The 26566-nt window shown below is 44.3% G+C and overlaps 1 protein-coding gene across 4 annotated transcripts; it reads right to left on the reverse strand.

Annotated features, from left to right (window-relative positions):
* Window positions 1–1532: 1532 nt before the first annotated feature.
* ZNF365 (zinc finger protein 365) lies at window positions 1533–26125 on the reverse strand. Of its 4 annotated transcripts, XM_081190942.1 has the most exons (6): window positions 26108–26125; window positions 15043–15092; window positions 11397–12140; window positions 6093–6273; window positions 3714–3755; window positions 3451–3595 (listed from the first exon to the last, which is right to left on the reverse strand). In XM_081190942.1, exons 3-6 carry the CDS (start codon window positions 12125–12127, stop codon window positions 3563–3565), a joined length of 987 nt encoding a protein of 328 aa, XP_081047068.1. In that variant the 5' UTR covers window positions 12128–12140; window positions 15043–15092; window positions 26108–26125; the 3' UTR covers window positions 3451–3562. The 4 variants fall into 4 exon arrangements, with proteins under 4 accessions (XP_081047067.1, XP_081047066.1, XP_081047068.1 ...); XM_081190941.1 differs by lacking the exon at window positions 26108–26125 and having other exon boundaries at window positions 1533–3595; window positions 3718–3755; window positions 15043–15285; XM_081190940.1 differs by lacking the exon at window positions 26108–26125 and having other exon boundaries at window positions 1533–3592; window positions 3718–3755.
* Between the last annotated feature and the right edge of the window lie 441 nt (window positions 26126–26566).

A 26566-nucleotide genomic window follows, 5' to 3' on the forward strand; every position in this document is an offset into this window, starting at 1 on the left:
TGGAGGGCCGAGTTTGCCTATGCCTATTGTATCCTCTATCAGTTGACAGCCCAATTTATTATGGATTGCCTCTTTCTGTAGTTTGCTATTTAAAAGTATAGTTTCGAACTACAGTGGTACCTCGGGTTACATACGCTTCAGGTTACATACGCTTCAGGTTACAGATTCCGCTAACCCAGAAATAGTGCTTCAGGTTAAGAACTTTGCTTCAGGATGAGAACAGAAATCATGCTCCGGCGGCCCGGCGGCAGCAGGAGGCCCCATTAGCTAAAGTGGTGCTTCAGGTTAAGAACAGTTTCAGGTTAAGAACGGACCTCTGGAACGAATTAAGTACTTAAGCCGAGGTACCACTGTACAAATTTAAGCACCGTATTTGGGGTTGCTATGCTATGATTTCATGTTTTGCCAACTCTTCTGGGGAGAAATCGGAACCGTTTGTGGCTGAAGAGGGTCATATACAAACTTTTTAAAATCTCCACCGGGTTTTGGTATTCCATTTAATGAGAGTTCATAGAATAGCAGCCAACAGCAACTGCAGATACCGCAGGAGGGTAAATGAAACATAGGCATGGGGTGGTTAACCTGTGCTTGGACTGTACCACTCCAGACTGATTACATTCTACCCCAAACAAAAACTCCCTCCTCATAGAAAGCAGGTGTCAGGAAGAAGGGATCTAGCCTTGCTTTGTCTCCAACATGCCAGTTTTCTATGTGAGAAATCTTTTCTTTTCTTTTAATCTGTAGAGGACCATTCCATCACATGAGCTCCCACCTGCAGTTATAAAATGGTACAGCCTGGGCATACGTCTACCACCTCAGGGAGAACTAGGCCACACTAACAACTGTGTAGCCAAGCCTTCCGCAAGCTGATGCTCTCCAGAAGTTTCAGACAGCAATGCCCATCCCACATGACTTTCTCAACACATCTGGAAAGTGCCAAGTTCCCCAAGTTGAGGAAGGCTGCTGTCACCTTTGGATTCTGCTGTTAGCGAACTTCATTCACTGAGCCGCGCACAAAGTCGTGAAGACCCTAAGGCCCCACAGCACTCAGAATGAGCAAGGAACGCCATCAAATGTTGCAAGCAAAGCATGTGGATGGTGCCATTATATGGTCAAGTCACTAGGCAGTGGACTTAGTAAAGTCAGGAGTTTCCTGCTGTTGCTCTGTTCTCCTTGAAGAGAGATAACAATGCCCCCCCCTCCCCGTCTAGCTTCAGGGGCTGATGTGTCTCTTAAGCCATGCATAGGCAAACTCGGCCCTCAAGATGTTGAGACTATGACTCCCATCATCCCTGACCACTGGTCCTGTTAGCTAGGGATGATGGGAGTTGTAGTCTGAACATCTGTCGGGCCAAGTTTGCCTATGCCTGCTCTAAGCCTTCCACTACCAGTGGTGTCCAAACTTTTTTCAAAAAGGGCCAGATGTGATGAAATAAAGGGCTGTGAGGGCCGCCCAAAGGGCCAACCACACTTGTTGAGCTTTTTTTAAGGTGTCAAGGTTTTTTTAGGATTTTACTCCAGGAAATAAACTGCCACAGAGGCCGGATTAGGCCCCCAAAACAAACTTTGGGCCAACTGCAACTCATGTCAGATTCTGCAAAACAGAATTACAGGCCATTTTTGGCTTGTGAGTCTTATGTTGCCCACACCTGTTCCAGTGGATGAATTAACTGACTATTTTGGCCAAACACAACCCACCCCACTTATTTGGAAGTCCTGTGAGTGCTACCATTAAGGGAGGGCTGTTACTCTATGGAAGAAGTATGGCAGCTTATTATCACCCTTCCTTAGCCCGGCCTTCCTTAAGAAAGCTAAGAGCAGCTTACCTATGGCTCCAGCCACTGTCCAGACTGAGACCCGCTGCTTTGCCTTAACAGTGTAATGGCATCGTGCGGCCTCAGGCTTTTCTCCTGGGCAAGATGGTGGGCAACTTGACCACACACAGGGCTGCTTCAGGAAAGAGCAAGTTACGTGAAGCAAGCGTTTGAGCTTGGATCAAGTACGGCAAAACAAGCCACTCTATGTCATGCAGGGGCTCAATTGCTGTATTGTATTATTGCTCAAGGGTAAGAAAAGCCACTAGGAGCGTTATGGGCCTAGCGGAGGCCACGGTTTCCCTGGCCCCCCACTACTCCCCTGAGGCCTGGACCAGACAGACATGAGTTTGAACCCCTTACTCATGTGTAAAGCTCATGGCATGAACTTGAGCTACTCTCCCTCAGCCCAAACCAGGAGGGCAAAACAGAACAACCCTCCCGTACGCTGTCCAGAGCTCCTTGAAGGAAAAGTGAGGTGCAGATACAATATAGGTAAATGGCTGCAGATGTGCTGACCTTCAAGGCACAAAACTAAGTCACTGTGGTGCCTTGCTGCAGCGCTTTCTGCACCTCTAAAGTAGCCATTCAGCTGCATGGAATAGGAAGTCGAGGGGTGAGCCCTGAGCCTCCATCCTGCCTTAGCTACCCAGAAAAGGCAGTGCTGATAACCTCCCATTCCTCCCCCCACCCCCGCAGCTGGAGGGCATCTGCACTGTCTTCTCCCAGAAGGCAAGTGCAGGAATCAATCCCAACAGCTGCCCGTCTAGGCCACCAGCAGAACGCAGCTTACAGAGACCTCCAGATCGCTCCTCCCTACTTCCTGTTCTAGGTGGTTGTAGGCAGGAGAGGGAGGTAGTCATCCAATCAGATTCCTCCCAGCTGCTTAGTCCTTGCAGAAGTGGCATGGTGAAGTTTGTGCCCTGGCGTCAAAGGAAGAACACTCGGCTCAGTGCATTTAGGGCTTCCACAAACCGTTTTCTAATTCTATTCCCGACCCTTCACTCTCACTCGATAAAGGGATTTATTAAGGTGCCAGGCAGAAGGAATTCTTCCAAACGTAAGTAAGCAAAACAGACTTAGGATGAGTGAAATGCCGGACTCAATTGAAAAGATGCTCTTGGGAAAAATAAAGTGCCACATCTACAATCAAAGTCCTGGAAATGAGGCAGTTAAATTATTCTATATATTTACGTATTTATATCATCTATTAAATATATCCTTGCCCAAATGAATAGGGAAATATATTGTGATTTAAGCGATGGGTGGGACCAACGGCGCAATCCTAGGCTTGTCTGTTCAGAAGGAAACCCCTCTAAGTTTGACAGAATTAAGCCTGCAACCCTAGGCCCACTGACCTGGGAGCAAGTCCTGTCAAACTCAGGGGACTGAATTTTGAGCAGACAGGCGAATGATTGTGCTATTAATCTCTATCTGTAGTAGCCCAAAGCTGCCAGATCTTGCATTATGCATTTATAAATAGATTAGGTTAGATACATACATATATCTCTATATCGTATATGGGCTCTTAGTAGAGCTGTTTGCTTTTTTTACTGATCTTTGATTTCGCGTTAACCTTGCGGGAGGCACCGGCGGCGTCCCCTTTCTTCTGAGGTCTCCAAACGTCCCTCACGCAGTCAACAGGTTCATAAAACAATTTAACTGGGTGGGCGCAGGATTTGTCCTCCTTGGCTTTCTTCAAGTGCATCCGTCCTTTCTGAAGAGAGTGAGGTTTCACATCAGGGGTGTTAGAGTAACCGTGTTGGTTTCCTCGGCTGCTGCTGAGGCGAAGAAAAGGGGTCAGATTTAACAGAGAGAGCCCAGGAACAAGACATGCACAATTTTAACAGCAACACATTTGTACGAAATATTTTGTATTAAGAGTATGAAATAACATACATACAGGCATCTGGGTTTCTTGCTGGATGATATATCTGTAAACTAAAACATACACGCTTGTTATTCAGATTGACGTGACATATGGACATAGCTCGTTTTTATTCATTTATTTGCTGACTTACCAAAGTTACATACATAGACAAATGCAAAAAACAAACAAGATCTTCCTAACAGCAAAGACAACCCAGGTCTCTTTGGTTCTGGGTCTGGCAGCCCCCCAACCTGTGCACATCATCATATAGAGGCCTATAATCAGGAATGTGTGCAGCTTTGTGTTAAAATAATAATAATAAATTTATATTCTGCTGTTCAGATTTTGCACTGACTGGCTGAACTCTGCAGCTTTTGTCTTGCAACCTGAATCTTTACTTAAAGTTCAATGGGGCTTGCTTCCAGGAATGAAAGCACTGCATTTCATCCCAAACTATGAGCAAACATTAGTTATTTTGCACCTGTGATGTTTCCTATTTTGCATAATCTATCCAGGTCTTCCTATTCATGTGGCAGAATCAAAAAGTTATATGGGGCCTGAAGCTGAAAACTCTTGATTTCTGGAACTCTCTCAGCTACTTCTGGGCAGGCATAACCCATGTTTGTCCAAACTTATATTTGAAACCATAAGAACTAGAAACTCTTTTTAAAAAAACAAAAAACAAAAACTGGGGTTCTCACAATGGTGGGGACTGACTATTTTCTGTCCTTCCAAGAAATTCTCCCTCTCTTTCTCTCTCCCTCTCTCTCTCTCACACACAAACACAAACACACACAACCTGCCTGTACTCAAAGCTTATATGTTGCAAAGGGGGGGGGGGGAATGGCCAGAAGGAAGCTACAAACAGTTTTAACCCATAGTCTCTGCTCAGTCCAGCCCTTTGCCTGCCACAAGGTCATGAATTTTAATTTTCTGGCATACCTTTTAGATGTGTTGTACAACTAGTCCAATAAAAGATATCACTTTTCTTATTTCAATAACAGCTTTCAGGGCATTTACCTCTGACAAGCTTTCCATTTGCTATTTTGCGTCTCCTGAAGAAATTAGCAGTCACGGCTCATTTGCAGCCGTGTGACTATACCAGCAGAACGCATGTGCACCCTCAATTATCACGTTTCCTTGTTTATGCTTGTTTACTGCTACCTTTTTTTAATAAAAAAGGGTGTGTGTGTCTGATGCTCAAGAAGAAATTCAAGCCGTGAACTGACATTTTTTCAGAGACTCAATGGAGGTATGATAAGCGTTATCATTGCCTGCAGGTACACATGCAGTCCCACAGTTGTCTCTGATTAAACAGACTTTTCTCATATTTGAAGCATTACCTTTTTTTTAACCAGAAACCATGATGGGAGCTTAGATGGCTTTCTAAGACGGCTGGACAAATTCATGGAGGATAAAGCTATCAACGTCTGCAAGTCATGATGGCTATATGCCACCTTCAGTTTTACAGCACATGCCCCTGAATACCAGTTGCTACAGATAATGAACTGGGAAGGGCTACTGCCCTCATGCCCTGTTTGTGGGCTTCCCAGGGGCATCAGGTTGGCTACTGTGGGCAGGGGCAGACCAAGGCATTTTGCCGCCTGAGGTGAAAGACAAGATGGTGCCTCCCTGCATTCCATGTACCAAAGCTGATTCGCCTGGTAGTCTAATCTTACTTCATCACCAGGACAGCATCCTCCACTGCACCTGAATACACCTGACTTAGCTTAAGGTTTCAGGGCACACCAACACCTCATTGCTGCTGTCAATCCCTCAACACCTGCCGCCTGAGGCACCACTTTTCCTAATGTGGAAAACATGAATGTGGAAAACATGAATGTGGAAAACATGAATGTGGAAAACATGACTCTAAGCTACTTAGGCATTTGGTCTGATCCAGCAGGATGCTTCTTATGAGATGGGGGGGGGGAGGAGATGAACGTATACACATAGGCAACAATAGCTCTATTTTGAATTGCAACCCAAGGATGAAAGATGTACTTTCAAAGGCTAAGGAGTAAACCCTACACAGATCTGCAGTGGAGTCCCTAAGATGGCACCTTGTATGCCTCTTTCCAGCAACTCTTGCAGCCAAACTGGTGCCCAAAGTATAGCTTCGTTTTCCTTTGGACCACATCAGCAAAGCTGAGAGGGGGGTCTTGTCAACTGGGCAGAGGTCTGACCCCCAGAAGCACACTCCATTGTCTCTCGAGACAGATGCCAAACTGAACAAACAAGAGAGCAGAAATTGCCACTGCAACCCCTGCTCCACTAGAAATAGCACTTGGATCAGCCTCCCCACCCCACCCCGGTGCACCCTAGATGCTGTGGACTATAATTCCCATCAGTTCCACTTCCTGTTCAGGTCTAATGAAAGAACACCCCCCCCCTCATTTTTTCCCTACCACATATTCATGGACATCGCTGTAGCTGCCCACGATCTGCTGATTCTGGTAGTACTCCAGTTGCTTTTCTGCCAGATCCACCCGCTGCAGGAGATTCTCAATGAAACGCTGGAGCCTGGCTTTGCCGCGAAGCTCCTTCTCAGCAGCTTCCTCCAGGAAGTGATTAAACGTAACGACTTCTCTGAAACAACAAAAGTGCAGCTCTGCTGGAATTTGGATGAACACTGGCGTTTCCTCCTTTTTGCTAGAGAGCAGAAGGAAAGAACGGACGGGTGCTACTTTTTAATTTAGGGACACTCTTGCCTGTGCTGTGAATATATTCAGTCCCAGGTGCACTGCTGACCTTCTCAGAAGCACCTGCACACAGCCAAATAAATGGACATCACTGGTGCTGGGGAGCATCCTTTAGAGAGGACAGCCTTCTGTTTGAAGGGCTGTCTGGTTTAAAGATAAAGGCCTTGAAGTTGCCATCAACAGTAAGCAACTAGGCCACAGACCGAGCAGACACACAAGCTCATCTAGTCTCAGTCTTCTGCAGTATGGTGAAACTTACCATGTTTTTATTTCAGTTAAAGTCATTGTTTCTAAATACGCATCCATACAGATATAGTGACATATGCAAATAATATGCAAATATCTGTTCTTTTGAGTGTGAGAGGCATTTCCTTTGGCGGGGGGCGATGAATAAGTGATCACCTTAATGCTTCCAGAAATAACAATAAATTGAAGGGCCTTTTCAGACAATAAGCAGCTTATTTATTTTGTGCCACAATAATTTGCCCCCTGTTTGAAAATGGGAAATACAACCTCTGGCACCTGAGAGGCATCTTAAGCCTGCAATTAGAGTTTTCCCATTCCAGAGGAGCTTCTCTTTGCTTTTCCTGCTGAATTTTGTGGAATCTGAATGCTTAAATGTGCACGGAAAGCCTCCTTAATGGGACCCAGGCATTCCTCTAGAATGGGGACTTTCTTGGAAGTGAGAGATGGTTTCAAAGAATTTTATGATGACATTATGCAGCTGTTTAGAGTGTGAGCATCATTAGCAAAAGCTGAGCCAAGTAAGAGGTGCAACAATGAGAACCCAATTAATCAACAAAATCCATTCCAAGTGTTCAGCAATATCTTGATTCCTCTTCTAGAGAATTAGCAGGAGGTTCAGCAACAAAATCCAGCTGAAGTTAATAAGCATTCCCACTAGAATGCAAAACTGAACAAAAAACCCATTATGTCTTGAAGAACATAACCAAGAATGTACTCAAGCCACATTTGCACTATACATTTAAAGCACTGTGATACCACTTGAAACACTCATGGATGATTCCCCCAAAGAATTCTGGGAGCTGTAGGCTGTTATAGATACTGAGAGCTGTTAGGAGACTCCTATTCAGCCCCTAGAGTTGTAATTCTCATGAGTGGTTTAACAATCGATCCCTCTTCCTAGGGAACTGTGGGAACTGTAGTTCTGGGAAGGGAACAGGGGTTCCTAACAACTCTCAGCACCTTTAACATACTACAGTTCCCAAAATTCCTTGTGGGGAAGGCTGCTTAAAGTGGTATCACAGTGCTTTAAATGTGCTGTGGGAATGCGGCTTCAGTATGGTAGAAGAGATGCCTCTGAAAGACTGTTTTCCTTTTAAAAAGGGGGCTGGTGATTGATTGATTGATTGATTGATTGATTGAATGAATGATTGATTGATTGATGTGTTTGTGTGTGTGTTAATACTGATCTTTGCAGTGATATATGGAAGAAAAAGTGAATTGTTTTGTAGCAATCCCAGAATGCACGCACAGACACCCAAGAGACCAATTTGCTTGGAGAAGAACTGACTTCTCTGTACCCTCACTGGGCAAATATGCCAGTAAATATGCCAATTGTACAGAGACAGCCAAGCCATGCATATACAACTGAATGTGCAACTCTTTTTTTCTGCCTTTCTCCCTCCTGTCCTGTGTTGAACCGTAATCTCTCCAAAGGTTGGGAATGTATTTTGCTGACTGTAAGCTGCTTTGAGAGTGGCTGAGCAAGTGGCAGGGAAATGGCATGTAAATACAATAACAGTGATAATTATTATTATTTATCTGTCCAAAGGCCCACACATGTTGCTGCCACAATATAAAGGGCTTCGCTAGCATTCCCATTTGTTGCCGTTCTTTCTTCTTATCTCAGCTGCATTCTATCTATCTTAGGCTGTTGGTTTCAACTCCCTCTTGCTCTTTTCAAGGCCTGTGACAAAAGATGAATGTGGCTCCAGCCTTATGCAATGCATTTTGGGATGTCGTATCCACACAACAAGCTGTTAGGAGTGGAGCTGCATGGGTTTTGGATTCTCCATGGGTTTCCTCACAGAGGGCAGTCCCAAAACACCAGCGCAGTGCAAGCACAAGGCAAGCAACCAAAGTCCAAAAGGGAATAAATAACCTTCATAGTACAGAGCTTGCTCAGCTTCATGAGTTTGCAGCATTCCCTGAGAGGAGAAACATATTGACTTCTTCTTCTCTTGTCCCCTGCAGGACTTTGTATGAAAAACAAGGCCATTCTTTAACACGTTAAGTGTGGGGAACCTCTGGCCCTCCTGATGTTCTTGGACTACAATTTCCATCTTCCCTGACAGTTGGCCATGCTGACTAGGCCTGATGGGAATTGGAGTCCAGCAACATCTGAAGGCCCACATCTTCAGTTGAGGCAAACTGGGAAGAGGATGGAGAACTCCAATATAAGATTAAAAAATCAGGTTGGCTCTAGGTGTGCGTGGAAACTCATTCTGGTTGGTTGGTTGCTAGCTGTTTCTAAGAATTTTTCATGATGCTATATAAGATATCTTATGTCGTACCCTTTGCTGGTATTGGTACTAATGGAGGGCAAGCTAGGAATTTTTAAAATGAATAAAGAACACCCCCTTTTTAAAAAAAGGAAACCAATACAGATTTTTGAGCTTTAATTGGCATAATAAGTATTAGAAATGTGAATCCTTTTACCTTCCCAGCAAAAAGCTCCCTAACCTATTTTTCTGCAATTTGTCAGGCTTATCCACTCTGAAGAGACACTGGTGGATTCCATCCACTTTGGCCAAAAGAGGGGGAATTTATGGACATTTTTAGATTCCCCCATTATAGTGAATGGGGCACATACAGCTTCGTTTAACAGAATGGCTCAGAGCATGAAGAATAAATCAAAGCACAGAGAGCACAGTGTGACTTGGAAGTATATTGGGATTTTTAAAATAGCACAGGTATCTTGGAGACCGTGAACGTCCCTAGTATTGCATATAGAACTACAGCCTAACTTACTAGTTGGCACATTTAGGATCGCTGCCTTAAATGTCTGAGCTATAGGGCTAGCAAATTTTAACAACAGCAGCACCGTACATTTAATTTGAAAATATTCAGGTATTTTGAATTGCTTGAAGGGTGTCTAAGAGTGCTAACCGAGACCGCAGTCTTTCAACCATTTGCTCCATATTCCTTCTACTGGTGTTGATGAGGAACATCAGAGAGTGGGCAATCTGAGGACCGCAGTCTTAAGTAGTTCACATATAAATAATGTATTGGCAATTACTACATTTTTAATGAATGCAACATGAAAGTATTTTTAGAAGAGCTGGAACTGCCAAAATATCTTCGGTATCTGCTATGAAAGCCAGCAGGAAACCAGATTGTGACTCCTTCCAAGAGACGATCCCATCTAATGCTGTTTGCACCACTTACTTTCCAATGAACTGAGGGTGGGAAGGGGGTACTTGAAAACAAAACATTTATGTCTTTACCTCCAGTTCTGAAGCTAAAGCACGTACCCTTATTTATAGAGTAGCACCTTCCTGTATAAGTAATCTTACCGGATGCCATGAGAGCATAAATGTCTTTACCCTTATTGCACAGCTTGTTTAAAAGATCCATCTAATAAATTTGGATTGCTTGAATGATGCATGAATTAGTATACCCTGATGCGTGCCTTCTTCACATCTCAAATCAATGGGTCTATGCTTCAAGGCAGAAATCGTATGCTTTCTAAAGAAGCTAGGTGCCCACTGGGTTGTGGAGAAAAGAAGACACAGGTGTGAAAGAGATGGGGAGCAGACATATAGTGAAACATTGGTGGGAAACCTGTGGCCCTCCTGAAGTTTTTGGACTTCAGTTCCCATCAGCCCCAGCCCGAATGGCCAATGGTCGGGGATAACGAAGAGTTGGAAATGCCAGCAATTTCAGGAGAGCCACAGGTTCCCTATCCATGACGGAAAGAATACATGGATTAGCCGATAGATATGTAAACAGCCAAATTCAGTGCATAAAGAAGTCCAGGTGTGATCTGCACTCCTAAGGGCTCTCATGCATATGTGAAGCACAACCTACACAGGAAGGTTCTTGCTCTCATCTGTGTCGCAAAAGATTATGTGTGTAGAATTTCTTGGTTGTTGGTAAGAAGGCAGGGAAGTGGGAGCTGTCTGAGGGCAGATGGAGGTCCGTGGGCCAATGCCTCACTCACCCTAATGGAACAGACACCAGTGAATACTGGCCTTCCTCTACCATACCTTGCCTTGCATGTCTTCCTACAACAACCTCACCCCAAACTCCTGTGACAGAAAGGAAAGACATGCATTATGCTACTTCAGAGGTCAGGGGCCACACTGCGGCGCCCAGAGCAAAAGTGGGCAAAGCAATAAATGCATATTCTACCACTGTACAATAGGTGACCATACCCTCCAACATTCCTCCAATGAAAATAGGGATGTCCTATTTAATAATAATAATAATAGGACAACCCTATTATTATTAATCTTTTACTATTTATACCCCACCCATCTGACGGGATTGCCCCAGACACCCTGGGCGGCTTCCAACATATATAAAAATATAATAAAACATGAAGCATTAAAAAACTTCCCTTCAGATGGCTCAGTGGTCTGATAACTCCATACCCTCCAACATTTCTCCAATGAAACTAGGGAAATCCTAAGGAAAAGCAGGGCATTCTGGGATCAAATCAGAAACCGGGGTGGCTTCTGTAAATCCGGGACTGTTCCTGTAAAATAGGGGCACTTGGAGGGTCTGGGTTACTTTCCACACACATTCACACAGCCCTCCCAATCCTCAATCCAGACACAAAAGAAGCATTATCAGAGTTCAAGGACCCAATCTAGTCAAACGAAAACACCAGAGGAGTTTGCAAACCATGGCCAGTGAAGGGTGTGGCTCAGGAGGGTGTGTGGCTTGAGGAGGATTCTGAGGGCCAGCTAGTAAGGCCACATTTGACCTCCCAGGCCTGCGGTTCCCCCTCCCTGTCGTCCTTCTCCCCATCCTCCCACTTACTCTTCCTTCCTGTGGAGCTCCTCCTCTGACTCCGTCAGCCGCTGCTTCAGCACCGCGATCATCTCCACCGCCACGTCCACTTGCCTGTTGAGGGCCCTCTCCCGCCTCTGGACTTCCTGCTTCTTCTGAGAAAGCTGCACAAAAGCTGCCCGAACCTCCAAGAGCTCGGCCGTCTTTTGAGACAGCTCTTTGGTAAGCTTGTCGATCCTCTTCTCGATCGTTTTGTCCACCGCCTCCACCATCCGGTTGAACTTCTCTCTCACGTGGGCCTCGAACGAGGCTTTCGAGTCACTTGTCGCCAACCCTGGCTTAGAAATCGGCTCGTCGACGGATTCCCCTGACGTGTAATTTGACCCCAGAGACGCAGGCCTTTCCGCTTCCGCCTCCAGCGGCTTCCTGTTCCTGGTGTTCTCCCGGGCCGTGTCGCAGAAGTTGAGATAGGACGTCTTTGGTTTCATGACACCGGTGCCATCGCCAAGCATCCCTGGCGTCAGGGGCTCGGAAGAAGAGATCAGGTCTGCGTCTCTGAGGGAAGAAAAGAGGTTGCATTTTGTCAGAAGGCTCCGATCTTCGTAACTGTGGCTGTATTCCAGATGGGCTCTCAAGGATGACAGGGTCCTGAATCTGGTGCGGTCCCCGCATCGTGGGCAACGGAACGGCATGCAGACGCTGACATTTTCAAACGACTCCTGCCAGGGGTATCTGCTTTCTTCAAAAGTGTTCTGTTGCATTACTTTCCAGATCCTAAAAGAAAGAGAATCAGAGAATCAGAGAATCGTAGAATCTGGAAGGGATGCTGAGCATCATCTAGTCCATCCCTCTGCATCGTACCAGGTTTCTTCATCTCAACTCCCATCGTTCTGCCCGGACACTGAGGTCCAGCTCTGAGGGCCTTCTGGAGGTTCCCTCGCTGCGAGAAGTGAGGTTACAGAGAACCAGGCCGAGGGCCTTCTTGGTAGTGGCGCCTGCCCTGTGGAACGCCCTCCCATCAGATGTCAAGGAAATAAACAACTATCTGACTTTTAGAAGACATCTGAAGGCAGCCCTGTTTAGGGAAGTTTTTAATGCTTGATGCTTTACCGTGTTTTTAATATTCTGTTGGGAGCCACCCAGAGTGGCTGGAGAAACCCAGCCAGATGGGCGGGGTATAAATATAGGTCTGCATCCCAATATAGCTGTAAGTTAAAAGGGTTTGGAACTCTGCATGGAACAATTCTGAATTCTGCATCTGGAAAACTCCCATTTCAGGGGAGGAAACTGAAGAAGCTGCTTTCTACCATTCCAGCTCAGTATAGACTACACCAACCAGCAGCAGTTTTGGGCAGAACTCTTTCCCAGCCCTCCATTCAAACAGGGATTGAGCATGCCTCCTTCTGCATGCAAAGCACATGCTCTGCAACTGAGCTAGAGGGAATCAGTTATGCAGATCCATGATATTTGCATACATTTATTTTCTCTCCCTAGCTGAAGTCAGCACTAAGATTTGAGCTTATTTTCAGGATTTGGGGGCTAGAATGAGGCTTGAGAAAGAGAAGGGAGTGCAGGAAGAGACAATGGTAGTGATGGAATCAGCACAGCACAGTGGGAGCACATCTGCTGGGCATGCAGAAGGTCCCAGGCTCAACTGCTGGTTACAAGCATCTCAGGAAGTAGCACTGGAGCCACACCTAAGAGGCATCTGCTCCTCAAAGTGGAGAAGATTGAACCAGATGGACTCAGGCCCAGTCCAATGTACACTTACTTACAGTAAGCTTCATCAAGCTCATTGGGACTTACTTCTGAGTAAACGTGCATAGGTTCGAGCTGCAATTGCATAACTCAGCGTAAGGCGCTTTTCAAGATCTCTAACGGACTGGAAGGAGAGTTGCATGTTCTCTCAAGAGAGAGTAGGTTCTTTATAGAGATAAGCACCCTGAAGGAGCTCAAGAAATGTTAGGGAGGAAAGGACACTTCTGAGACTCCTGGAAATTCCTTGCAGCACCTTCCTGCATTTTGGAGCCTTTCTCCATTAAAAGACATGGTACCCTTAATTTTTTTTTAAAGGGAAATAGCAGCCCAGGGTAAGGTCTCTGAGCTTCCCAAAAGACTAGCAGGAAATGAGTGCAATAAGGATGACAACCTTTCAAGATCCTGAATAATATGTTACCACATTTCAGGATGGTTTTATGGGGTTTTGTTTTTATTATGGGACCTGAATGATTTGGGGGTTTTTTAGTGTCAGCCACCCTGAGCCTTGGATGAACATAACAGAAGCAATTTCATGCTAGGCAACTTGGTCACATGGCAGTGTGCATTCATAGACCTTCAGCTGTCAGTGCGTTTCCGGGATGTGGGCATGACTCACTTAAAGTTAAGCACTTTTCAAGCCTCATTGATTTTGGTGGGAGAGTTAAGCATCTGCTTAATGCTTCCACTTTGCTGTGCTCTTTACTGGTGTACTGTGCTGATTTGTCATAGGTGAGGAGGAAGGGCCTTAGCTCAGTGGGACAGAACAACTGTCTTGGATTCAGAAGGTCGCAGGTTCGATCCCTGGTGTCTCCTCTATGAAACCATGAAGAACAGCTCCCAGTCAAAGTAGACAACAGCAAGCTAGATGGACTGATTGTCTGATTCAATATAAGGCAGATTCGGATATCCTGACATACCCATAGAAATAAATGGGACTGAAAGGTGCTTAACTTTGGATGGTGCCATTTACTTACTTGTGCATTTCTGCAAACACAAACCAAGCCTTGTGTGAGACATGCAAATCAAGATCGGTGTCAAAATAGGTTTGGGAAATTAAACTGGTCGCCTTCAGATTTCAGCCCAGCAGCACAAAGTCATCGAATATCTGATTTGCAAGTCATTTTGAGGCCTCCTCTACATCAAAACCACAAACCCTGTTCATGAAATACTCATAATTATCGAGTACCTAGAAAACTAGGGCCTGCGAGGGATGCTGGAGAATTTTGGGAAAAGATAAAATCCTAGATTTACAAATCTTCCACGCAAGCTTGCTTTCTATTGGATGTGTCCTTTCGTAATCTGGGTCAAACGACGAGGCTTTTTATATTAGTCAAGTTGGGCAACAGACAGCGAAATATTCCATTCCACCTCCTCCTTATCTTTGGCAAATCAACACCGCACACCACAGCACAGAGCACACAGCAAGGTGAAAGGAAGCTGAGCTCCGGCAATCTGCAGATAGGGGGATGGAGAGAGAGAGAGAGATGTGGGAAGTCTGGATGTGCGCGCGTGTGCTTTACAGTGAAGATCAAAAGGGATGCTGGCATTGGGAACAGGGGAGAGAGGACGGCAGAGATGCAGCCTGATACAGAGGAGCGGGTGGGAAGAAGGGGACCCGCATCTGTGGAGGACGGAGAAGCGCTGGCCACTATGCAGAAAGATGTCTGCAGCGAAGCGGGTTTGCTGAAAGCCACAGCCAGCGGTTCCTGCACGATTTACGGGGGTTTGCAGCCTGGCAGGGCGCCTGGCCGGGGATGCCTGCCTGCCTGCCTCTCTCTGGCCCAGGTCTCCAATGCATCTTGAGCCACCTGCATCGGGATCCTTCCCGGCCCCCTTGCGCCCTCCTTCCCTTCCCCCCCCCCCGTGCGCCCCCGGCTCTCCCCGGGCTCCAGGCTGTGGCGCAGAGCGCAGCGCTTACCTGACTTGTTGCTGTGGCGGCGGCGGCGGCGGCTGCCAGCGGTGCTGATGCTGCGGGGAAAAGCCGTTTTCAGCAAAGCCGTAAATCACGCCGAAGCCGGCGCGGTCACACCCCTCGCCCACTCATTCACACCCACCGAGGAGGAGGATGGCGAGGAGAGAGGCCTGCCTGGGTAGAGGCTGGAGAGCAGCGCAGAGATCCACGGGGAGAGAGGAAGGGAGGGATCCTGAATATCCCACTGGAGGAGGAAGGGAGAGGAAAGCAAATGGGGGGGGGGGAGAGACGCCGATGAGAGCAGATCGTCTGCCTTGCTTATTTTCCCCTCCAAAGGCGGAGTAAAAGGGACTAGGATCACAGGAGAAGCTTATGCATGTCACTTATAAGTCCTGCTGTGCTCAGAGGGGCTTAGTGCTCAGTAATGAGTTTAGGATTATTTTTATGTTATTTTTTTGTTTTATCCTACTAAATTTCTATGCCACCCACCATCCGAGGACCGCAAGGCAGTTTAAAATGTAAAAACCTAACATTACATAACATAGCACCAAATGGAAAACAAGCCCCCCTCTGTGCGTGCACACGCACACATTAATTAGCAGCCTAAATGACTTAATGCACTCTGCTCATGCTCAGTGGCCCTTTCATCTCTTCTTGCTTTGTAATTCCCAAGGTTTGAGCCTTGGCACTGAAATCCAAATTAAGGCCTGGGCCTGGAATATTCCTATCTCTTCTCCCAGTGCAGTTCACTCAGTGGCTGCTCGGGTACACGCTCAGGGTTATCATGCGGATAGGAATTTTAAAACACTTTGTACACTTAAGTGTTAAAACAGTAATTCTTGACAGTCTTATGGCTGCTGTGATGAAATTCTGAAATGTGAGCAAGAGAAAGGGTCTATAAAACTTTGGGCACTGAAAATGCCACAGAATATATTTAACATGATCATACGACTCAGCTATTCTCTGTGTCAGCCTATGGAACAATAACCTTTCTGCTGTGGCACCACCTGGCGTAGGAATTTGCCTCACTGCAAAGTCTACCAGCGCATGAATCTTTCCACTAGATTATGATATTTTAAAAAATAATAATACAAAGTATTTTTAGTTCTCGAAAGCTCATTTGCTGCTTTTAATGCAGGTCCATTATTTATATTGTTGCTTTATAGCTGCTCATTTTTTGTTTTTTTAAGAGAAATTTTTTATTGTTCTAAACATTTTCGATCATCGCTTTCTTGAACTTTCTAGGATGTCACCTCGATCTTTTAATGGAAAAGCATTCTGCAAATAAAATAACTCTTGCCAATAAAGCAGAGTGGATGCTGTTGTGGAAATTAACAGCAGTCAGGATTCAGACATGGAGGAGAGGAAAGCTGGTCCCAGACCCAAGTGGCTGCTGTCACCTGCTGAGGTGTGGGACCCAAAACAACTGGGAGCTTTTAGAGCAGTCTTCCTCAACCTGGTGCCCTCCTCCAGATGTTTTGCTGGTGGGAGATGTAGTCTAAAATATCTAGAAGGCTCCAGGTTGGGGAAGCCTGATTTAGAGCCCAAGATCCTTGGACTCAGGGGTAGTTCTACCTCAGCAAAATATCCTCAAGGAAATTTCTTTTAAAGCGGAGCTTTTTTATTATTTAATAAAGTAGATGATAATCAATTTTGTCATTTTAATTTAAGGAACATGTGCTTTGACAGAAACGTGCCCAGGTATGTTCTGAAGCAGTCACTCTGGGTTTTTAGTTGTGCCACTCAGTGGAGTACCCAGCCATAACAAGTAATCAATAGTATTAGCTGGCATTAAGGTGTTCGTGGTAACTGACTTTGGTAGTTATTGTCAACTGGCTGCAAGACCAGTTTTCTCCCTCTCTCCTTCAAAACCACTGTGTGATATTACAATATTCACAAGCTGATTTGTATTTCGGTCTGGTAACTGAAAAGTGCTCAAGTATATCTGGTTGTGAACTCTTTTACACTCCATTGTATTATTATGTAGTAATTGTTTATTTACCTATTTTGTATTTATGGTTTTAGGAATAATTGGATTAGAGTTACCTAAGCAATATAAAAATGTACTTATGTATGTGACCCCTGCTGCTAGAATGTTATACGCCCAAAGATGGAAAGAAGAAAATGTCCTGACAAAAGAAGAATGGTTAAAGAAATTAATGGACTATGCAGAAATGGCGAAACTCAAAAGAAGAATAAGAAATCAAGAAGATCAAGTTTTTAAGAAGGAATTGAACTCATTTGGAGGGCAACCAAAATGGTCAAAGGCCTGGAAACGATGCCTTATGAGGAACGGCTAAGGGAGCTGGGCATGTTTAGCCTGGAGAAGAGGAGGTTAAGGGGTGATATGATAGCCATGTTCAAATATATAAAAGGATGTCACATAGAGGAAGGAGAAAGGTTTTTTCTGCTGCTCTAGAGAAGCGGACACGGAGCAATGGATCCAAACTACAAGAAAGAAGATTCCACCTAAACATTAGGAAGAACTTCCTGACAGTAAGAGCTGTTCGACAGTGGAATTTGCTGCCAAGGAGTGTGGTGGAGTCTCCTACTTTGGAGGTCTTTAAGCAGAGGCTTGACAACCATATGTCAGGAGTGCTCTGATGGTGTTTCCTGCATTGCTGGGGGTTGAACTCGATGGCCCTTGTGGTCTCTTCCAACTCTATGATTCTATGATTTATAGTATATTTCCATAGTTATTGCAAACAAATTAAGATGTTAGCAGGGTTAATGTAAACAACCTGCAGTAAGAAGAACCACCACCACCAACAACAACATATAAGTAACATAGAGGGTAAATAACAAATTGGTGTAGTTTGGATATGCAGTAAATTAAAATATAAACAAGGAACCGCAGAAAGAGGAGGAGGGGTGTCTGAATGAGAGAATGATTTTATGTGATTTAAATTTATTTTTTTGTATATTGTAAAAGCACATATAACACACACACACACACACACACACACACACACACACAATGTATTTATGGCTGTATGTTAAAAAAATGTTTTCTTGTGCTCACCATTCACCCCAGACTGCTGGTGTGTCCACCTTCCTGGCTATCAAAGGGCTCTGCCTTCTCCAAGACTAAACAGGCATCATAACAGAAGAAAAAGTCCTGTCGTGCAGATGAAATGTATCATAGGAAGGGAATACACAGCAGGCCTTCTATGCTTGATCTTAACAGTCATTCAGGGCTATGGGGAAGGAGATGCTTCCTAATGTTGGCTGATCCCATACTGTGTATGGCTTAAAAAGTTAAAAACCAACCAACCAACCATCACCTTAAATGGAATCCAGCAGGCAGTGTTGTACTTGCAGCTCAATGCAGTGTGACTGGTAGCTCGTGTGAATTGCAAGATTATGGTTTTGGGGGTGGTTTTTTTCTACTTGCCATAGGTAAGGTCCCCCATGGAGCTCATCAGCGATCAAGCCTGGAAAAGCGGGGGAGAGCTTTGCCAAATCCTCATCTCTCTGGGGATGGCCTCAGTAGTCAAATCCATAAACTGGGTCCACGGGATAACTCCAGAACTGCAACTTAATGTAACATTGTGGTAGTGGAGTAGCACCAAACAAAGTGAATAGCTAGGAGCAGTTGCTCCAAAACTGCACGCTACTTTACATCAGACAACGGGAGAGAGAACTATTGAAAAGTTTTTTAAAGAGTGGTGTAGTATATCAGGTGAGTAACATATATAGGCTGCATACCTTGGCTGAAAAACAGGAAGATGCTGATAAAGGGGCCTTTGATGTGATTAAGGCTACCTCCAATAAATGATTCACCAGAAAGCCACATCAAAGGAAGAGGTTTGGACTTCATCTTAGAACTTACTCTAATCTCTCAAGTGTAGGGAGCTATGAGCCATCTTTCAGATGAATCACCTCAGTGTACTGCTGATAAGGCAAAGAAATAAATAATAGGTTGGACATCTAATAAGGTACTGATTAACTCTTTATGCACATCTCTGTTAAAAAGAAAGAAAGAATAAGATCAAAATACCCAATGTGCTGTATTGTGGTTTGAGTGTCAGATTAGCACCTGGGAGAAACCAGGGTTCAAATCTCTCACGGGGTGGGGGTGGAGCTTTTATCCAGCTGCTTTCATGTGAATCAATTACAGAAAGCAAGCTAGTGGTGGCTAAATTCAGCTGCTGCCAATGGGCAAATGTCCTAGGCCAGGCCTGTGCGAAGATAGAGGCAAAACCCGCTGGGAATCACGAAGTGTTGGAGGTCACAAAGCATAGAGAAAAACTCTGATGCATCTATACAAATGGTTGTATAAGTTTAAAACACCTTCCTGAGCTCTATCTGTTAAATTTGGATTGTGTATGATTAGATGCTTGCTGATACACCCTCTCCTGTGCAAGGAATATCTCTTGTAGTCATTCTTAGCATGGTCTGAGTGGTTTTCTGGGGCTCCAGGTGATTCTAGAGACCATGGTGAAGACAATAGTGAGGATTGCTGGAGAGCCAAATGTTTACTTGATGTTTCCATTGCATGCTGAAGAGGCTATCCACTTGACAGTTTTGTATTTGGAAGTTCAACTGAATACCAGCTTGACTTTTCAGCAGCACAAATTGCCATACAGTGGTACCTCGGGTTACATACGCTTCAGGTTACATATGCTTCAGGTTACACACTCCGCTAACCCAGAAATAGAACCTCAGGTTAAGAACTTTGCTTCAGGATGAGGACAGAAATCGTGCAGCAGCGGCGCAGCAGCAGCGGGAGGCCCCATTAGCTAAAGTGGTGCTTCAGGTTAAGAACAGTTTCAGGTTAAGAATGGACCTCCGGAACGAATTAAGTCCTTAACCCGAGGTACCACTGTAATGGACAGTTCTCTCCCACAGCAGAAAGTGGGGGGGAGGCAGCTGTCTTTTTTTTTTTTAAGCCTTCAATCACCTTCCCATGTGATAGCCACGAGGAGAAAATGTGATGGTCCACAACAGGTAAACCAACTAGAAGGAAACAAAGTTTCAGAATTGCTACTCTTATGCTTTCATTTTTTCCACAATACTTTCCCTCTCAAAATAGTTCGAATGAAGGTGAGAATCAGCTTGAATAACTACAGGTGGGAATATACTTGTATGTGTTTGGATCCCTCCTGTCATTCAGAGCTGTTTGGCTAAACGTGGCCCGTTTTTTTTATATATCAAAGGAGAGGGAACTGTTGTGGATTTGCATTAATTGTTTATATACCTATAAAAGCTCATATAGTACGTCTCAATTTTCAAGCCAATTTACTAAATGGGGATGGGGATGGGGGGAGCAGAGGAAGAAGCAGCCTTCTTTTCTGAATTATTTCTGTTGTCAAGACAACAAAAATGTAGCACACGGAAAGAGCATTATTAATCTAGTGGCGTTATGTCGGTTCAAGTACATCAGCAGCACTCAGACTTTCTTCGCCGTCTAGGAATAACAATGACTTCTCATAGGTAACTGTTTGCCACAGTAAAACTGCTTTGTTACAGACATTTAATATCCTTTTTAACAACAACAACAACAAAATAGTAACGGGGGGAGGGGGGAGGGGGTGCCAAGAACAAACCATTTATGAAGCCTTGTTTAAATGTTTCGTTACTTCTTTGGCATATTTACCAAGCTGTACTAGAGTTGGGATATAGAAAAGCTTGCTACGGTTGATGGAGGCTGTGGCTGAGTAAAGAGCACAGAACACCCTCTAAACAGAACTGGCAATGCAGAGTAGTTACCCACCCCTCAACACTCCCCTTTTGCTCGCATTCTCAACCATTTAAAAGTAATTTTCAACCCACCTACCCCCAGCTGAATCCGGAGAGATCTCAACTGATTGGGTTAACCTTGAGAATGGAGCTGCAAGTTTAAACAAACAAACAAGCAAACAGTTTTCATCCACTAGATGGTTCCACATACAGTGGTACCTTGGGTTAAGTACTTAATTCGTTCCGGAGGTCCATTCTTAACCTGAAACTGTTCTTAACCTGAAGCACCACTTTAGCTAATGGGGCCTCCTGCTGCTGCTGCGTCGCCGGAGCACGATTTCTGTTCTCATCCTGAAGCAAAGTTCTTAACCTGAGGTACTATTTCTGGGTTAGTGGAGTCTGTAACCTGAAGCCTATGTAACCTGAAGCGTATGTAACCTGAGGTATCACTGTACTACATCCTGGTCTGTCTGACTAGCATCATCCAGCTCGATATAATGTGTGGTGTTTGTAAAGAGTTCATAGTCGTTGAGTTGTATCTAGCGAAGTCATACTGGGAGCAGACCCATCAAAGTCAATGGAGATCGGGACAAATTGCACCATGGCGGTGTTGGCTAGACAACCCGCCAGGCTGTTCTCCGCAGAGCAACCCCTACCCATTACTGTCAAACAATCTGTTCCACTGTCAATCAACCTTCAAGAAACTCTTCTCAATTTCGAGTCCTCCCCCCCCCGCCCCTTGTCGTTTGACCTCAGTGGTTTGCACCCTGTCCTCTCGAGCAATAGAAAATAAAATTGGTCTGTCATCTATGCAGCTGCCCTTCAAATGTTCAAGGATAGTTGACCTCTTAGTCCAAAGGTCATTTGGAAAGCAGAAGCCTTGACCTGGCTATGAAAACAAACTCCTCTTCTGCTGACATTCTAAAGCTTGGGGCCATGAGGAAAAGGCCCTGCTTCTCACAGAGGCAAACCTGGCCTCCATGTGAGATAACATTTAAATGCAGGGCCTCTCTTGCAGATCTTACTGCAATGAGGCCCCCTCTGGAATATTATTTGGATACAGTGGTACCTCAGGTTACAGACGCTTCAGGTTACAGACACTTCAGGTTACAGACTCCACTAACCCAGAAATAGTACCTCGGGTTAAGAACTTTGCTTCAGGATGAGAACAGAAATCACACAGCGGCAGCGGGAGGGCCCATTAGCTAAAGTGGTATCTCAGGTTAAGAACAGTTTCAGGTTAAGAACGGACCTCCAGAACAAATTAAGTTCTTAATCCAAGGTGCCACTGTACTGTCATTATATGGGCTGGACCTGAGGTGGCCATGGACTTAGGGTAGAGTTAGCTGTTTCTTCTCTTCTGCTCTTGTCTAAGAGGGATGGTAAAGTTCTTGTTAAGGTTCCTGGCTGTTGTGTCCTCTAAGCCCACCATGTTTCCTGGTATAATCAGGCCCTTTAGCCTGCGATCATATACACACTTACCTAAGATGAAGTCCCATTGAACTCAGTAGGGACTACATCTGAGTAGACATGGATATGGTTGCACTGTTACAGCTTTATCCTGCTTTTGTTTACAGGTTCAATGCTCATCATCTCCAGGTCGGGCTGGGAGAAACCCAGGTCTGAAATCCTTGAGAGTGGCTGCCAGTCAGTGTAGACAATACAGAGCTGGATGGGCCAATGGTCTGACTCCAGAAGTTTCATATATTCTGACAATTTAGGTCCAGAAATAATTTGGCTGCTTGGAATTCATTTTTACATAGCACTCATTCTGGATATGAGGTTCTAATATCCTGTGATAAATGTGGCATGTTGTCATTAGTACTAGCAGTTGGGATTGTCAACTTTTTTCCTAGAAAGGCACCTGTACTGTTAACTTAATGGCTGCAAAGCAGCAGGAAATTCAGCACAGGAATTATCTGCATACCACAAAATGCTTCACCTACTAATTTATGCATGTCATACAATAATAAAAAAGCAGAGAAGTCCTACCAGTATTACTGTTTTTTGTACCACACTGTAGCTTGCGTAAAACCTTGGCCATCCACAGAACCTTTCCTTTGTTCTATTTCCCTTGTACCAGCCAAGAGATAAAGCTCACAACCTGACAGATCCATTAATCTTATTCTTTCCTTTGATCATGTTACGATTTTGCCTATTTCTTTGACTAGTAAGTCTAATTTAAGACCCATACCATTATTTAAGCTTAAACAGCAGCTTTACGTTCCAGATAGCTAAAAACGATAAATGCAATGGCCACAATCAAACACAGAGTTGAGTGTGATGAAACCCCTGAATGAATATATAAATTATAACTAAAATGGAATCAAATTTTAAAAACTCCACAAAGTTCCACCATTCAGTTCACCCAGAAATTACAGAAACTACTTTCAGGTGAGAAGAACAGAGGGACTACTATGTATCAGCTCCAGAAAAGTCACAGGTGCCACACACCATTTTCTCCCATTTTCTCTATCTCTTTCCTCAGAAGGCCTGCGTTTTTATAAATACAATATTAGGTTAAGGACTGGTGAACTACAATAACATTTTTTTTTTGTAATGCATACTTTTTTGCTGTTCTGTTTTGTTTTCTACATGGGTACCATTTCTTTTCTTTTCTGTGTCTTACCTTACTCAGTTCACTTGTAATTTTGTACTTTTTATATTTCCATAAAGAATATAAAAAAGAAGAAACCCTGCCTTTTGATATGAAAGGCTATTCATTTTGCCTCAAAGCATATCAATTTAAATTTGATTTGATTTAAGTTTTATATTAATTATGTTAGGTTGTAGGTCAGTGGGGAGGGGACCTCTTTCAGATCACAAGCAATGAGATGGACATACAACACGATACCCTAAAACACACACACACACATCATAGGATCATAGAATTGGAAAGGACCCTGAGGGTCATCTAGTCCAACCCCCTGCAATGAAGGAATCTCAACTAAAGCATCCATGACAGATGACCATCCAACCTCCCAAGGGAGTCCATTGCACTGTCAAACAGCACTTAACTGTGTCTTCAGCTCTGCTGTTTGGTTGTTGTTGCTGGTGCAACTTTTTAATGCTGCGGAGCTGGCTGAGACTGGCATTAGTGCTCAACATTTAAGAGTACATGCAACCGAGGAAAAAAGTTAGGCCAAGGGAACAGGAAGCTTCCTCTGCAGCGAATAAAAACTTCCATTCTTTCCCGTGAAATCAGGACCGTTATTTATGATGCATAAAGATCATGGCAGACAGAATCAAAACAACTGAAGGGCAGGAGGGTGGAATTTACTTCTGTCTAGGCAGGGGTCAATTAGAGGTCCACACATACAATATATATCCAACTTAAGCCTCCGAAAAGCTTAAAGGAGTTCTAAAAAGTGGTGTGTGAGCCTTGCATTGATTCTCTGCCCTGGCATACATTTCACCCAATTACCCACTGAACAATATTTCTTTTTGACAGCCTGTCCCTGTATCTCCCCCTGCCATACACGCCCTGCACGCAAACTTGCAGTCTTCAGGCAGTTCTCTGATTCCAACAGGATTGCTAGTGTAAGATTTATAGCACTGCAACCCCAAAACCTCAAGATGACAACAAAATTCTGTGTTGCTGAGAAGTTACTTGCGGATAAATGCAATGCAGGATTGATCTCTTACAGTGCAATCTCTACACCAGGAGCCTTCAACATATTCAGAACCAGGATCTACCTTTAACACAAGCATGCGCTGAGGGACTCGCTTCTTTTCTCTTTTTCTAACCATGTATTTGTATGGTGAGTGAAAGAAATCTAAGGCACTACCTGCCGGTGGGTCTGGACTCACCAACTGGAGACCAAAATTCTATGTGTCCGCTCAAAAGCAACCCCCTTCAAGTCAGTGGGAATTATTTCTGATTAAGTGGGTGCAGGATTTCAGCCTGGCAAAGCAATGCAAAGAGGGCCCAGGGAGGCATGGGAGGCTGGCACAGCGGAGGAGCCCAGGTCTCACCCCTTACCAGGAAAAGGATCAACTCAGGATCTAGTGGAAAGTCTTGTTATGGTTTAATATGGAGGAATGGTTGCTGAAGAAACTGGAGACGAAGCTGATATGTTTGATGAGAGGATAACTATTGCTGACATTTGTTAATAATAATAATAATAATAATAATAATAATAATAATAATAATAATAATAATAATAATAATGAGAAAACTCCCTTTGGACTTTTTCTGTAAAAAGAAAACTGAATTAACCCATTTCAGTTGGAAGATTGGGGAAATATTGCCTAATGGAAAGTAGATGAGTTGAGAGTCGTTTTAGAGTGAATAGTTTCTTTTCTGTGACTGTTTCTCTTTATCCCTTTGCTTTTATTTTTATTTAGATGAGTTTCTTTTATTTCATTCAAGTATGAAAAAGTTTTAATATAATTTAATTTTTTAAAAAGAGGATCCAGTGCATTCATGGTCAGCCTTGTTCCTCCCCCTCAAAGCCAGCCTGAGATGCTTTGCCACTGTAGGCAAAACACTCTGATACTACCCCTGCACTCACAATGTGTCCCCCTTCCTGCCCCTGCTGCCACACCTCTGCTGCCACCAGCCCTGTCACCACAACTGCACGCTTACCTGCAGCTGTGGCTACACTTCCACCACAAGGGCGCAGCTGGCGCAGTGGTGAGCGTTAAGTTGTGGGTGAACATATCAGATGACATAGCAATTCTTCAAACAGCTCTTGTTTATTCACAGGCCTGAACAGAACTGGGCTGAAGGGTTCAGCCAACCTGCTTATATAGAGCTCAACTACAAAGCAACAGTAACAACTTTCTGTAACTATCCAATCACTGTACATCACTTTCAATTCCTTATTTGCATATGCGGACCTGAGTGAAAACTATCTACAGTATCCCCCTGCTGGCCCAGGGTGAGAACTTCAGTACATAACAGTGAGGGCAATGGTGCTGTGGCAGTGGTGGTAGCACCAAGGTGGAGAGGGGGTCAAACCTGCTGCCTGAGGCAAATGGCTTCCCCTTGCCTCATTTTGGGTTCATACGCTGGCCACTACTGGCAGAAGCACCCCACCAACAGAGCCGGATAACACTTCTGCCTCATCCTAATTCCCTCCAGCAATGTGGATTTTAGGAGTTTAATGTTGCACTGTTAGCCGCCTCCAGTTTTTCAGACTCGTTCCTCTTTATTTATTGACTTCCATTGACGAATGGCTTCTGATAAAACGCCTCTGACCAATTATGCCAAATATTTTTGCTTCTACATTTTTAGGTATTTGCATTGCAATCAACTGGGTCCCTTTAGGCAGTTACAATGGAAAAATCAATAAAATAATCATCCATAAGCACTGAAAGCAATCGATATATGAAAGCAGCACCGTACAAGTTTAGTGGAAAAAATATACGAGTACTATAGACGTACCCAAGCGTTTGCCCTCACAGTGCAACGTAAACGCATCCTGAAGTGGTGGTTTTCGTTAGCATTCCTTTTTCTGGCATCTGCTTTGCTGCCGTTTGATCTGATTCACTCTTACAGTTTCATGTGAAAATATGTCCTGGGAAAACATCAGCAGATGCTGTCAACTGGCATCTCTCCTTTTACTGTGCAGAGCAAATTCCTTTCCAAAAAAAGGTTCAAAGAGCTGGAAATGCATTCCTGCTTAGAAAGGCATAGTGATGCAATTAAATATTAAAGACTTCAAATACCATTAAAAAACACCCACTAAAAGCAGGAGGCGATTCCCCCCCCCCCAACACAAAAATCTGACTTGAATTCAAGTGAACTCCACATTTCAGCCAGTTAATTGAACAGGAATTTCTGAAGAAATCTTTGTTCTGATCAGGGACGGTCATTTTGCTTCTTCTCTGTCCCTTGCTCTCT

Source organism: Podarcis bocagei (assembly GCF_964188305.1).
Source record: "Podarcis bocagei genome assembly, chromosome: 4".
NCBI classification, from domain to species: domain Eukaryota; kingdom Metazoa; phylum Chordata; class Lepidosauria; order Squamata; family Lacertidae; genus Podarcis; species Podarcis bocagei.

What these genes read in the sequence shown, in the direction of transcription:
- ZNF365 (XM_081190941.1), bottom strand. Translation starts at nt 12,127, where the DNA reads ATGCAACAGAACACTTTTGAAGAAAGCAGATACCCCTGGCAGGAGTCG. An exon ending in GAGCTCCACAGGAAGGAAGA is followed by an intron (nt 6,274 to 11,396) that starts GTAAGTGGGAGG and finishes TTGTTGTTTCAG; the next exon opens with AGAAGTCGTTACGTTTAATC. An exon ending in AGCAAGAAACCCAGATGCCT is followed by an intron (nt 3,596 to 3,717) that starts GTATGTATGTTA and finishes TCTTCGCCTCAG; the next exon opens with CAGCAGCCGAGGAAACCAAC.